A 15,709-nucleotide genomic window follows, 5' to 3' on the forward strand; every position below is an offset into this window, starting at 1 on the left:
TGCTTGTGTTCCCTCTCTCGCTGTCTCTCTTTCTGTCAAATAAATAAAAATCTTAAAAAAAAGATATTTTAGCTTTTATTGAGCTAATTATGATTTTATGATTTGTTCCACTTTGACATTTTAATTCAATGACTTATTTTTCCTAATATTTATCTGTCCTTGGAATTGACCCACTCTGCCATGAATCCTTCTGCTTAATTCTGTTTTCCAATATTTTACATAGGATTTTTGTTATTTATGCTGGTTTTTAAGTGTGTGGGTGTAGGCATCTTCCTGTCTGGGTTAAATTGGCTTTATAAGAAGTAGCAGAAAACTACTTCCCATATGCACAGGAATTATTTAAATAACGTTGGAATTATCCTTGAAATTTTTTTTATATTTACTTCTTTAAATTTTATTTTATTATGTTACGTTAGTCACCATACATTACATCATTAGTTTTTTTTTATTTTTTAGAATTTTTTTATTATGTTATGTTAATCACCATACATTACATCATTAGTTTTTGATGTAGTGTTCCATGATTCATTGTTTGCGTATAACACCCACTGCTTCATTCAGTACATGCCCTCTTTAATACCCATCACTAGGCTAACCCATCCCCCCACCCCCTCCCCTCTAGAACCCTCAGTTTGTTTCTCAGAGTCCATAGTCTCTCATGGTTCGTCTCCCTCTCCAATTTCCCCCCCTTCATTTTTCCCTTCCTACTATCTTCTTTTTTTTTTTAACATATAATGTATTACTTGTTTCAGAGGTACAGGTCTGTGATTCAACAGTCTTACACAATTCACAGTGCTCACCACAGCACATACCCTCCCCAGTGTCTTATCACCCAGCCACCCCAACCCTCCCACCCCCCACCACTCCAGCAACCCTCAGTGTGTTTCCTGAGATTAAGAATTCCTCATATCAGTGAGATCATATGATACATGTCTTTCTCTGATTGACTTATTTTGCTCAGCATAATACCCTCCAGTTCCATCCACGTTGTTGCAAATGGCAAGATTTCATTCCTTTTGATGGCTGCATAATATTCCATTTTATATATATACCACATCTTCTTTATCCATTCATCTATCGATGGACATCTTGGCTCTTTCCATAGTTCGGCTATTGTGGACATTGCTGCTATAAACATCGGGGTGCACGTATCCCTTCAGATCCCTACATTTGTATCTTTGGGGTAAATACCCAGTAGTGCAATTGCTGGATCATATGGTAGCTCTATTTTTCAACTTTTTGAGGAACCTCCATACTGTTTTCCAGAGTGGCTGCACCAGCTTACATTCCCACCAACAGTGTAGGAGGGTTCCCCTTTCTCTGCATCCCCGCCAACATCTGTCGTTTCCTGACTTGTTAATTTTAGCCATTCTGACTGATGTGAGGTGGTATCTCATTGAGGTTTTGATTTGTATTTCCCTGATGCCGAGTGGATGTTGAGCACTTTTTCATGTGTCTGTTGGCCATTTGGCTGTCTTCTTTGGAAAAATGTCTGTTCATGTCTTCTGCCCATTTCTTGATTGGATCATTTGTTCTTTGGATGTTCAGTTTGATAAGTTCTTTATAGATTTTGGATACTAGCTCTTTATCTGATATGTCATTTGCAAATATCTTCTCCCATTCTGTCAGTTGTCTTTTGGTTTTGTTGACTGTTTCTTTTGCTGTGCAAAAGCTTTTTATCTTGATGAAGTCCCAATAGTTCATTTTTGCTCATGCTTCCCTTGCCTTTGGCGATGTTTCTAGGAAGAAGTTGCTGTGGCTGAGGTCAAAGAGGTTGCTGCCTGTGTTCTCCTTTAGGATTTTGATGGACTCCTGTCTCACATTTAGGTCTTTCAACCATTTGGAGTCTATTTTTGTGTGTGGTGTAAGGAAATGGTCCAGATTGGAAGAACAAATATTGTGAAGATGTCAATGCTACCTAGAGCAATCTACACATTTAATGCAGTCCCCATCAAAATACCATCCACTTTTTTCAAAGAAATGGAATAAATAATCCTAAAATTTGTATGGAACCAGAAAAGACCCCGAATAGCCAGAGGAATGTTGAAAAAGAAAAGCAAAGCTGGTGGCATCACAATTCCAGACTTCAAGCTCTATTACAAGGTAGCATCATCAAGACAGTATGGTACTGGCACAAAAACAGACACATATATCAGTGGAACAGAATAGAGAGCCCAGAAATGGACCCTCAACTCTATGGTCAACTAACCTTCGTCAAACAGGAAAGAATGTCCAATGGAAAGACAGTCTGTTCAACAAATGGTGTTGGCAAAATTGGACAGCCACATACATCATTAGTTTTTGATGTAGTGTTCCGTGATTCATTGTTTGTGTATAACACCCAGTGCTCCCTATCCTTGAAATTTTGAAGAAACGCATCCCTAAAACTATTTGGATCTGGCATAATGGGAGATCAGGGGTCAGGAATACATTTGGGCAGGTAGAGTAGGCTGTTTTCTCGGTATTCCTCTCTCCAAACCAAAGATTAAATAAGTAAATAAGTTAGGCTCTTAGATTCCTTATTTTCAGTGCTTTTGCTAACATTGTTAGACCCTCTAATTGTTTCTGGAAATATACAGAAAATGGGTAACATAGCAGGACTGAACTGCTATCTTTAGGAAGTCCTGCTTGCAAGGTTGGCCTTTGTCTGGCATCTAGATGGAAACTTAGAGTTTAGAAGGATTCCTGCCATCAATTGATAAGAGTGGCTCACTTAAGCAGTTTGTGCAAATACTGTGGTTTATGTTGAACACTACTCTCCTTCTGGGAGTCTAGAATTTGGATACGTGCCAGACAGGGGCTACCTATTGTGACAGCATCCATTATAAATACTCAGGGCATTGAGTCTCCAACAAGCTTCCTGGTTGGCAACATTTAACATGTGTTGTCACAACTTGTTGCTGGGGGAATTAAGCACATCCCATGTAATTCCACTGCGAGAGGACCCTTGGCAGCTTATGTCTGGTTCTCAGACTTTGCCCCATATGCTTTTTCAAAACCTTTACTAATTTTGCTTTGTATTCTTTGACTGTAATAAATCACAGTCATGAGTACAATCATATGCTGAGTCACGAGAGTTCATATGTCAGGCCAAAACAGTGATATTAAGAGTCAGTGGCAAAGTTATAAAATATAACTTTAAAAAAATCTATAACCATGTCATTACAGGTGTGGAAACAATCTCATGGAAGTTAGAAAATTTGTCAGGGATCACATATGTTGACAGTGATAGAATAAATTTTAAAGCTTAAGAAACAAGTCAATAAACAGTTGTACTCCATGAACTTGAACATTTTTTCGAATTTTATTTGTCAAATTAAAGTTGGAGGTTTAAAAAATTAACTTTATTGATGTGTGTTTCTAAAACGTGCTTTTTAAAATACGGGTAGGTGGACCCAAACTATTACTTTGTAGTTAAGCTCTGGCATCTGGCAAAAGTATTTTCAAATATTTTCTGCTTATGAGCTGTGGCCTTGGTAATTTTGTTGGTACCATTTGCCTCTTTGCAATAAGATTCAGAATGGAATCAAATCCTCAACATATTTTCTCAGTAGATATTTTGTTTGTGTATTTGTGCATCTGAATAAGGTATGTGACTACAACAACGGAGTCTAAGTCAGTGGTTCCTTTTCAGCGTGCTCGTTAGAATCACTTCGGAAGAGTGATTCCATATTCCAGGCCAACTAAGTCACAGTTTCTGGTGTGGGGTGCAAGTGTCTTTTTCTGCCCCTTTTTTTAAAGCTTCGCATGTGATTCCAATGTGTGTAAGCTCATTGACAATCATTGGTCTAATTAAAATTATTTCTGTATGCCAATAAAAATTGTATTTATCCCATAGTAATTGGCTGTTTTCTATACCTGGCAATATTCACTTTATATCTTCAATTGGAAAAACATGATTAAAATGTAAATTTAGCAAAAAGAAGTTGTATGTATTAAGAAGTACAGATCTGGAGAACCTATTAAGGTACATATTTATATATATAATATTGATGTTTATTATGTATCAGTTGAAGAATTATAAATTTACCTTTGAGCTAGTTAACCAAAAATCAGTCATTTCTCATCAAGAGTCATTTCATCTCACTTAAGACCTGGATGAAATTGTAAACGAATATTATACCAGACAATATATTCACTGGGTATATGCAATGCATTTCTTCAGGCAGGGAAAGAGTCTGTTTTGTTTAGAGCCATGCACCATCACTGAAATATGGGATAGTGATGTGAGAGTTCATGTTGAAGGGGAATGAGGTTTGGAAGTCAGGCACCAGTAGATTTCAGAATTTCATGGCTGACACAGGAAATGACCACATTATTTTGAACACCAGTTGGGTAACCCAGCCAGAAACCAAAACAAAAACCAGAAACAGTCCGATCCTTTGTCTAGAGTACAGCCAATCTTTGATCATATGTTAGAGCAGGGTTTGGCAAACCGTAGTCCTGAGAGGTAAATCCATCCCTTTTCAGTAAATAGTTTTATTGGAATATAGCCATGCTCATTCATTTACTGATTGTCTATGTCTGTTTTTGGCTCTAGTGGTCTATACAGAGACCATATAGCCTGCAAAGCCTAAAATATTTACTATCTGACCCTTTGCAGGAAGTTTGCCAACTCCTATATTAGACTGTTATATCATGCATTAAACAATTGAATCATGCATTGTTTGCTGACATTCCTAAATAGATCCTCTTAAGCTGAGTTTGGTCTTTCTACACAGGTGACTGGAGATGATTCAGTTTTTAAGGCTTTCAAATGGAGATTGTAGTTGAAGAAGAGGGATTTGCCTTGGGGAGTATGCTGCTATCCCTTTGATGCTACTTCTGTAGGGGGCCAGGAGCTTGTCCATTTACCTGGGGTGGGTGTCTCCTTGCCTAACTCATGCGCCATGTCCCTCTATGTCACAGTCCTTGCTGTTGCTCTCTCTGTTGGGGGTGGACATGGAGTAGCATGTAACTGGGGAACCTGGACCGAAAGGATTTTTCACTGCAGATTCTGGGGATAAAGGGATAAAATTTTTCATACACCTTGCTAATAATGGATCTAGATGTGGAAGTTTAAAGATTAAGAGTGATTTAAGCTTTAATCGTGGTCCAAGTGGACAGTTCAAGAAGGTGCGGAGGTCTAGTGAAGAAGGCACATCTGTCTCAGTTCCCCTGGTCTCTGGTGCAGTAGAGGAGTGGCAATAAAGGGGTAGCTGGCACATCTCTGAGCTGTCAGCCACGTCTTCACCTGGGGCATCTGAATGCCAGTGAAGGCTCCTACCCACTTGCTGGGTTACTTACCCTTGAAAAAACAGTACCTGCAAATACTGGAGAGATTGAAGCATATGACCACTTTTAGCTTTCAAAGGACATAACTCCCCTTTCTAACATATAAGGCTGTTAATCATGTTTCAATTAATGTTTCAATTTTTAGTTATATCCGTAGAAAAGCATTGCATACAAAAGCAAAGAAGTGCCTGTAAATAAGTTGAAATGTAATGATGTTGTGGTAAGCACAGGCAACCTCATATCAGAGCTGCGAGCTTGAATTAGAAGATACAGTCTTAAGAAACATATTGGGGTTATTCTTTTTTTTCAGGGGGGTTAAGATTTCATTAATAAATGTCAGGCTATTTTTGTGACTCTAGAAGATTATAATTTTTTGGAAGGTATTTAAGATATTTTCAGACGAAATCCTCTGAAGGTATTTGGAATCTGATGATTTAGTTTATTCTGCTTATGATTTAGGTCTAGATCTATGCCTAGATGACTCTCCTGGGGATAGTTATACCCAACCTCATTAAATAGATCTGTGCTACAAGAGGAGTTCTGGTTGTTGATTTTCCTCTTCCTGAGGTACTGAGAAATAGGGGACCTGTAACGGGGTACAATTTTCTAGAATATGATGGCTCCAAGTGCTGTTTGTGTTGGACACCTGGCATGTTTGTTTTCCTAGTGTGATAAGATACTGAAGGGCCTGGAGTTCATGGAGTCAGGCTGAATTACTTCCGAGAATAAATTGGTTGATAAAGATGCAAGTAATGATGCAGTCTCTCTCATGTGATTTGTTTTAAAGTAGTTTAAATTCTTATTTAGCTATGTTTATGGTATGTGATTTTCTAAGTGTACTTCCCTCCCCCCACTAATTCTTATCCCTTCTTTATGTCCTAGATCAACGACTATCACCTTTTCTACAAGATGAGTAACAGCCACCCTCTTCGCCCCTTTACTGCAGTGGGGGAAATTGATCATGTGCACATTTTGTCTGAACATATTGGTGCCTTGCTGATTGGGGAAGAATACGGCGATGTCACATTTGTTGTGGAAAAGAAACGTTTTCCTGCCCACAGGGTAATTTTAGCAGCGAGGTGCCAATATTTTCGGTAAGTGTATATTACTTTTTGAGGATTCAAGTCACTTGTGGAAAACACTGGTATTTTTCTCCTCTATGAAAAATATGTAACAAAGCATAACAATAAATTCTTGCAATCTCTGAATTCAACCTCTACAAATATTCCATATTTGTAGACTTTTTGTTAGTTTTTTTTTCCCCTCCCAGCCATCTAATCCTACTCCCCAGAGACAACCTCTGTTAACAGTGTAAAATGAATTTCCCCTGATTTTTCTCAATATAAATAGATACATCTCTCTATACCTATGTGCATACACACATATGGTGCAACAAATCCCATGCAACACATCTGGGTCTGCAACTTGACTTACATACTAAATCCTGGATATCTTTCCAAGACTGTATACATTGATCTCCTTTATCTCTGTAATAGCTGCACAGAAGTATATATCCGTTTTTAAAATTATGTTTCTGTTGATGGACATTTAAGATTTTTTTCAGTGTTTCCATTGTTTCTTTTTTTTTTAAAGACTTTATTTATTTGTCAGAGAGAGAGAGGGAGCACAAGCAGGGGGAGTGGCAGAGGGAGAAGCAGACTCCCTGCTGAGCAGGGAGCCCGATGCGGGACTCGGTCCCAGCACGCTGGGATCATGACCTGAGCCTAAGGCAGACGCTTAACCGACTGAGCCACCCAGGCGGCCCTCCATTGTTTCACTATATATTCTTATACATATATCTTTACTTTGCTGTATTATTTCTCTAGAATTGAGTCCTAACAGTGAGATTACTGAGTTGAAGGGTATGCCCATTTTAGATTTGAATAGAAATTACTTAAATTACTTTCCCCAAAGGGGTGCCTATTTATGGGCTCAAAGTGGTGCATGAGGGAACCTGTTATTCCATTGCCTTTGTAGTACTGAATAGTTAACAGGATTTTTAATTTCTGCCAGTCTGACAGGGGAGAATGGCACCTGATTGGGTATAATTGTTTTTATCTGATTATATCTTTTCCTACAGAGTTTTACTTTTTAAACCACCTTATTGACCTTTAATATGTTTATATGGGTTTCGCTGTTTCTTTCAAAAGAGCACTTTGATCTTTCTGCTTAATGAATGTTTATTACATATTTGAGCTCTCAGGATATTTCATTAGTCCAGTTGTTTATAGAATTAATCCAAAATAGTTTATAAATTATTTTTCTTTCTTTAGAGAACTATTTAAAATGATTACTATGCATTTCTTCACCTGAATCTTTGTGTCATTAAACAAATTTATGTTTGCAAGATACTGATAAGCATGATTTCATAATATTGTAGCAACTCTTATTTGAGGTTTTCCTCATGCCTTTCTTCTCTGACATGCAGAGCATTACTGTATGGTGGGATGCGAGAATCTCAGCCCGAAGCAGAAATCCCTCTCCAAGACACCACTGCAGAAGCGTTCACGATGCTGCTTAAGTACATCTACACGGGGCGGGCAACACTGACAGATGAGAAGGAGGAGGTGTTGCTGGACTTTTTGAGCCTGGCTCATAAATATGGATTTCCAGAGCTGGAGGATTCTACCTCTGAGTATCTCTGCACCATACTTAACATTCAGAATGTCTGCATGACTTTTGATGTTGCCAGCCTCTACTCGCTTCCCAAGTTAACTTGCATGTGCTGCATGTTTATGGACAGAAATGCTCAGGAGGTACTCTCCAGTGAAGGCTTCCTCTCCCTTTCTAAGGTGTGTCGACATCTGCAAGTACTTTACAGGCATGCGGCGCGTTACTTAGATCCGTGCAGTAGGAAGAGAGCCATAGACTAAGAATAAAAAAATAAAAACCATCGGTCTGGAAGAGGTCATCTGTCTAGCCACCCGCCTCCAGCTGCTGAGACTCTATGTAGATCATATAAAAGAGAGACAAATTGCTTTTGTTTTCTTTTTTAAGATTCTTCTGGTAGGTTCTATGCAGAGTGGTGTTTTCCAAGTGGTGCCTGTCAAGTGCCTTTGTGGTGTTGCATACTGTTTTTTGGTTTTGTATCTCTCCAACAGAGAGGTGCAACTAATAACTCCTTATTGTGGAGGGAAAATTCATAAAGGAGATCTGAGGTGTCATCGGATGTTTTAAGTCACTGCTTTTTTTTTTTTTTTTTTTTTGCTGGCTCAAAAAAATAGACCATTTTGCCCAAATCTTTCTCTGAACCCCAGTCTCGCCTTTCCCTCTTTATGTTCTTCTGAGGACCTGAATATTTCAAATGAGATAACCTATTTGAAAAGCTACATATTTTGGCCTGAGTGTAAACTATGATTTTTACTCTCCTACTTAATTTTTTGGAGGCAAGGTCTTTGAGGGTTACCCCAATGTTGCTGGAGGTCAGTCTGGAAGTCTGAGAACCAGAAATATGGGAGTGCAATAATACCGTGGAACAGAAGATTTCAAATTTTAAATGCCAGGTGTATCTTACCGACTTATAAATGTAAGCTCTCCTGGAGAGCCTGCATGGAATGACAGCTCCTCGTATTGCCATTTTTCTTCTTGTTTTATTGAAGATAGGTGCACATGTGTGGGAAAGACTAGACATTTGATGTAGTGGTACTAGATGCCCATGGCTGTTCATGGAGCCGTGATGGGCAAGAGAGTACATGGCACAAAGATTAAAGAAAGAAGATGGTCGAAGAGAGTTGTTGAGGTATAAGTGATCCTCACAGTTCTGTGAGGTTTTGCTGATTGATCATGCACATGGCTGAGCTCCGTAATGACTGGAATTTTTTTTTTTTATCCTTTTCAGACAGCACTTTTAAACATCGTATTAAGAGATTCATTTGCAGCCCCAGAGAAAGATATTTTCCTAGCCTTGTTAAATTGGTGTAAGCACAATTCAAAGGAGAATCATGCTGAAATCATGCAGGCTGTGCGTTTGCCTCTGATGAGCCTCACTGAACTTCTGAACGTTGTGAGGCCTTCAGGACTATTGTCTCCCGATGCCATTCTGGATGCTATTAAAGTTCGATCAGAGAGCCGGGATATGGACCTCAATTACAGAGGCATGCTCAGTGAGTACCTGTTTATCCTCATCTCATGAAGATGTTTTCTCCCTCATCTGACAGTCTCAGCTACAAAATGAGCTACAAAACTCTAGTTGCAGGTATATGTGGTATGTGTGGGTCTAAGAACATATAGCTCTGCTTCCTCTTATTCTCCTCTTGATTCCCCCAGAGATTGTTGAGCCTTTGTAGACTCCCAAATAGGTATTTCTTGCCATTCCTGGAAAGATTTCTTCAGCTATTCCCTAGAAAATCAGAAATAGACACTTCCTGAAAAGCTTCTTCTCATGCTAAGACCTTCTCCATCAAATCAGCACTGAGTATATGCTATGTACTTATTATAATTTTAGGTACTGTGAACATGGAGATTCTAAATAATAGTAATAGCTAACACTTGTGTTACATTTCCAACACTTATGTGATCTTATTAATAAAAATAATAGCAATTATGAAGTGCTTATAAAGTGCTTGTATGTATCAATAACAGTTCTACATGATCATTTAATTCTTAAAACAGCCTTTTGAAGTTGGTACCATTATTGTCTCCATTTTACAAATGAGGAAACTGAAGCACAGAGAGGTTAAGTAACTTGCCCAGCATCACACAGAAAGATGCGGAGAGGAGAGGCAGACCTGTTTAGGTCAGCTGTGTAATGAACCACTAAGTTATGATGGGCAAATGCAAAATATAGTCTCCACCTTTGATCCTTTTAATATCCTTGCAGAAATAAGACATATACTCCCCTGAAAAGTTAAGTACAACCATGTCAAAGGTGAGCACATGCTGTAAATTTCGGAAGAGGATATGGCTTAGAAGGATTGAGGGAGATTTCATGGAGATTATGAAGCCTGAGGTGAATCCTGACCTTGGATATGAGTGGCATTGGGTGGAGTGTGTTCTGATGGGAGGACTGGTTACGTTTGACAGACAAGGTAGAGCATTTGAAGGATCAGGAACAGAAGAGGTGGACTAGAGCAGAAGGCTCGCATTCATAAACATCGACGTCTATAAAGGTCAGTTCAGGCAAAATTGTGGAAGTCTTTCAAACTAGCTTGGGATTTTGCTTATGCACAATGAGAAGCTAATTTTCGAGAGGGAGAGATGCATGAGTACGATGATGGTTTTGAAAGTTTGATCCATGGTGCTGTACTTGATGATCTAGAATAGGGAAAACCAGTTCAGGGAGACCAGCGAGGAGGGTGTTGACCTGCATGAGGTTGATACAACCGTAAACTAGAGTGGCAGTAGGGAAAAGGGAAAGTATGTATGTATAAAGGAGATATTATTCTAAAAAATTAGATCTTGGTGGTTTAAGGGATTTAAATTTGAGGATTAAGTTTCGGAGGAAGTTACCTTATTTTATCAAATCTAAGAAACCAGAAGTTCTGAGGTGCCACTGTTTTATGTACCACTAAGAAAGGAAACAGTATTGCCATTTAAACCATGACACACCATCATGTCTATATACCAATTTCAGAAATGTTAAAATTTGAAAAAAAACATGTGTCTTAGCATTAATGAAATTTAGTAGTTCTCTGAAGATGCTGAGCTTGATTTTAGACTTACTGATTTTGAGGTTTCTGTAACATCTAAGTACCAAGTTCTGTCCCATGTTAGTCATTTTCCTGAGTGATCTTTTCCTTGACCGTGTTCAGACATTCTCTTGAATACTGATTGGTCTTAAATAGGTGTCCTTAGTCTGGACTTCTCTCGTGACTCACCAGATTTAGACTTCTTTTCATTGGGCATAGAAGAAAAAGTATTAGTTTTGGAGCCAGACAAGTTTGACTTCAAATCCTGAATGAGTCACTTATTAATTGTATGACCTGGTATTAAGTTACATAGGAATTTTACTGTTAGTCCTGCATTTCCTGTTGTTTCCATATTGTTATGAGAATTGGTTGAAATAATGTGTGCAAATAATGTCTGTGAACTCAGTCTAGGAAACCGTTGTTATATTATCATTATTTGTGTTCTTCCTCATCTCTCTATGTCTGTACAGGAATTATCACATTGATCACATTGTTTTAAACATTTTTATTAACTTGTCTTTGGTCTGAAGGCAGAGATGATCTTTGTAAGGTCTGTTGATCTTTGTATCCTCAACATTTAAGATGCTGTATAGATGCTGTGAATGAATGCACGGAGAAATGTCTGATAGCAGTGGAAGCATGTTATTGGTGCTTAGAAAGCAGTCAGAGCTGGTGAAGAAAGAGTTGAGACCTGGGGTAGAGTGTAGAGAATGAAGTAAAAGTCTGAGACTTGGAGAAGACCAGTAGCCAGGGGGCTGAAGGTAGAGAAAGAAGAATTAGAGAGGTAGGGAGAAAATGGGGTAGGGTTATAGAAGCCAACAGAGGAGAGAACTTTTATATGGAGAGGGTGGTCGCTGGTATCTAGTGATGCTGGGAAATCAGAAGAATGAGAATTGAGAGAAAACTTGGGGATATAAATTGTGGTCGGTTGGTGAGTAGTCTGGGCAGAAGCTTGGCTAAATGGGGAATTAGGCATGGGTTTAAAAAGATAGTAAATATAATATGTTGACCATCCAGTGTGTGAACTGGAGTGAAAGGCAGTAGAGAAATAGTATGGCAGCTAGAGGGAACAGCTTGAGAGAGATCTGGGAGGAGATTGGAGGTGCTAGAGAGTGGCCCTAGGAGAGGGTCAGCCTTAGATAGAGGGTGGGAGGATGGAAGGGGGAGAGGTAACAAGATGAGTAGCGTAATTTTAGAATTTCTAAGTCCTAATTGTTGGATCCACTCATATAAGTTTCTTTTTCTCCCTTCTTGCCCTAGCTTTATTTGAAGTGTTGATAGGGCCCTATAACTGGATTCATTATAGAGATAGTCTTGGGACATTTTTGCAGGAGTGAGGACATGCTTTTGACACTTCATGTAGTTAGTGGTAGCTTAGAATTGACCAGCTAGTCATTGGAGGTGTCACACCTGGGTTATAATAAAGCCGTGAGATTACCATGAAAGGGAGTAATCAAACAGCTGAGCACACTCAGTTCTGGGTTGATAGATTTACTGTAATTATTACTCATAAATGTTAAATTATTCATTTTGGGATAATTCAGTGGGATCTCGAGGAAGAGATTATACAAATGTCTGGGAATCTTTTATCTAACTTCTAACCTTGAGAAATGATGAAATAGGCTGGTTTTCTGACTTTTTAACTATATGGATAGCAAAATCCATAATATCAATACTAAGGATGCTTATGACTTCCCTATAAGCTCCTAAAAAGATAGGTTAGTTATTCTCTAAGTAAATGTTATCCAAACATACCATTATTTTCTTTTATCACATTTCTTCACTGTTAGGAAAACATGGTCTAAAATTTCAGATGTCTTCCTGGACTCTTCTGGAAAGATAGTTACACTTATTTTGAAACTGTTGACCAAATTTGTTTGTTTGTTTCTTTGTTCTCCCCTGGGTGTAGCTTCTGTGTCTTTGGGACTTTACATGAACTATGGAGAGGTTCTATTCTGGATTAGGGGCAACACAGATACTGTTTCTTTGAGTTTATTAATACTGGTTACTGGAAGGTTCAACTCTTAGAGCTGCATATCCTGAGGATTTTAACCAAATTACAATAATTTTTTTCCTCCTTTAAAAAAAAAAAGAGGATCCAAAGGATGGTTTAACTTACCAGTGATGGTTAGTCTTTCTGGGAAGGTGGTTTTGACTAGTTTTGTACATACACCTGGGGAAAGGAATTAATTTTTAATGAAATTATTTTTTTCCTTAGGGTATTTGAACAATTTGCACTCAGACCGTTCCCTTAATGCTTAGTTTTATCTTAACTATGGAGGTATTTCTGCCTTGAAAGTTAGTTTTTTTTCTGTTCAGGCTGAGTTATACTTTGTTTTGTGTGTCTCAGATTTTAGACTTTGGGAAAGAGGACAATATTGTTTCTTCATGTTTATAGCAGGGAGCATATCACAGCTTCCACTCTAAAGATTCTTTTGTTTTGTTTTGTTTTTAAGATTTTATTTATTTATTCGAGAGGGAGAGAGACAGAGAGTATGAGCAGGGGGAGGGGCAGAGGCAGAGAGTGAGTCTCAAGCAGACTCCCGGCTGAGGGCAAAGCCTGACGTGGGGCTTGATCTCAGGACCTGAGCCAAAACCAAGAGTCAGCCGCTCAACCAACTGCGCCACCCAGGCGCCCCTGAAACTTTAATATTTTTAAAACTCTTTGACATATATGTTATTTATCTTCCCAACTATAGTTGATAGTATCTTCGTGGATAAACTAGGGGATTCACAAAGAATCCCTCCTGAGTCCTCATCTGTGGAGGCATTTTATGTCTGATACATACTTGTCTGTATGAGATGATGAACTGCTGGAGGGCTGAGTCCAGCACCGCCCGGCACACAGAAGGCGGCTTAGGAACTGTTTTTTCTTTAAATACATAGGATGAAGGTCCCGTTCAGCTCTTAGAAGTTTTCATTCTGTGATCTTTGTAAGTAACTTGCCTAAAGTAACTGAGTGAAATCGATGCCTGAGCCAGAACCAAAGTGCTGATCTGATTCACACAGCCAGTGTTCTTCTATAGAGTCTCCTGCCTGGGTTATTTTCTGTTGCTGTTTTGTGTTTGGTGTGTTTGAGCACCAGTACTATCAAATGTGGAAAGGAGGCCTGCAGAGAGTGGAGATAATGGGGAGAGTTAGGGAAGACAGGAGCTGTCAAGAAAGCCCTTTGTCATGCCACATTTGCTGGAAGGGAGAAGCCACACATCGTTCAGGGAAGTCAGGTTGGGGAGTACAAGGTGATTTGGGGTGCAGAATTAGGTAAAGAGATTGCGGTGGGCAGAGAACCAAGTGTGGCTCCAAATGACCCATCAGGAGTGGACAACTGTCTCAGCCTAGATGTAGTAGATAGTTCAACAAAGGGTGATTAAGAACATAACGCAATTAAAGGAAAACACAAGATAATTAGCTGAGCACTGCTCAGATTTTGGCACTGCGTTGCTGGCAGCAGGTCCTACTCCATTTCTCCGCAGCTTTCCTTTCGAATAATTGGCTTGTTTCTGCCTAGCTATGGAACTTAAATGCTTAATTTTTTTTCATGTTTGTAAAATGCATCTGAAATTACAAATGTAAAGAAAAGTGTTGTTATCTGCTATGTTGTTTAATCCCAGCACCCTATATTTTTTTGAGAGCTCTGTTCTCTACTGATAGATACAGGCAGAATATTTATGGTTTGAGTTGTTTTATTATGACTTGAATTATCTCATGATCACTTTTTTTTCTTAAATTCTTCTTAAATTTAACTTAGGTTTTGCACATGCACACGCACACACACAAATACTTGGAGTTGTATTTTTATCCCATGAGATACTCAGATTATATTCACCATGAGAGAATTTCCACTTGTGTAAATGTTTCCCATTTTAAAGTAAAAGGTACTTTCGGGGAATCTGTATCAAGAATAGTTAGAAAAGTTCTCAAGCACTCTCGAAATAAACTTCAAAAGAGGACTTTAGACTTGTGGTAGCAATTTCATTTCCATTTTAGACTTTTAGTTACAGTCACTTGAAATCCTTGTGCCTGTGTGTTATTCCAAGCTTGATAAATTTTAGAGATGAAGAAGCTTATGTTTAGAGAAAATCAAAGGGTAGCAGCACTTTCTAAATCCGAAAGCTTGAATTCCCCCCTTTTCAGCATGGTCTTGACTAGTGGTGTGAGAACTAGTGGAGATGCTACCAGTGGTCAGCAGCGACAGACTTCAGACCCCCACATTTTATACCTAGCAAGAAGGGAACAGAGATCTCTGTTTACCAAGGGTTACACATTACTGACACTGAAAAGTGTCAATGGGAAATGTTTTTTGCTTGCCTTATGAAGTGCTTCATCTCTAGACTGGGGACATCAGGAGGGCAGGGCCCATCTGTGTCTCACTCTCTGAGGTATTCCCATGGTACCTGGTACAGACTGATTCCTCCACGTGTTTTTGACTGAATGCTTTATACTTACAGGGTACCATAGCATATATTATGTGTAGTATGATCTTTACAGTAACGCAGTGGGTGGGTTGGACACAGCGTTATTTGTAGATGAGAAAACAGATTCAGATTCAGAGACTGAGAGGCCTCAGTCAGGGGCAGTGGGTGGTAGAGCCTGAGTCTCAGACGTAGGTCTTCTCACTTTAAATACAACTTTGTTTGATTTTAAACTATATCAGACTCTGTTTTTTCCCTCTGAGTCTCAGGCGACCTTACAGGGAAGGGATTAGAGAGGGCGTAAAATATGGTCTTCCCGTCAGAAACCCTTATGACGGAGGTGGCAGGCAGGGCTCCTGGAGGCAGACTGCTAGGTTCTAATCACAGCTCTGTTAC

The 15,709-nt window shown here is 39.0% G+C and overlaps 1 protein-coding gene across 2 annotated transcripts in view; it reads left to right on the forward strand.

The window, feature by feature from the left end:
* Positions 1-15,709, forward strand: part of BTBD9 (BTB domain containing 9) — a 415,915-nt gene that overhangs the window by 36,309 nt on the left and 363,897 nt on the right. For both annotated transcript variants that reach the window (XM_032409888.1, XM_032409889.1), the window contains exons 2-4: positions 6,157-6,368; positions 7,703-8,066; positions 9,113-9,377. In XM_032409888.1, the coding sequence (XP_032265779.1) occupies positions 6,184-6,368; positions 7,703-8,066; positions 9,113-9,377 (814 nt within the window). In that variant the 5' untranslated portion in view covers positions 6,157-6,183. The remainder of the gene's footprint in view (positions 1-6,156; positions 6,369-7,702; positions 8,067-9,112; positions 9,378-15,709) is intronic.

Source organism: Phoca vitulina, unplaced genomic scaffold (genome assembly GCF_004348235.1).
Source record: "Phoca vitulina isolate PV1807 unplaced genomic scaffold, GSC_HSeal_1.0 scaffold11, whole genome shotgun sequence".
Classification (NCBI taxonomy): domain Eukaryota; kingdom Metazoa; phylum Chordata; class Mammalia; order Carnivora; family Phocidae; genus Phoca; species Phoca vitulina.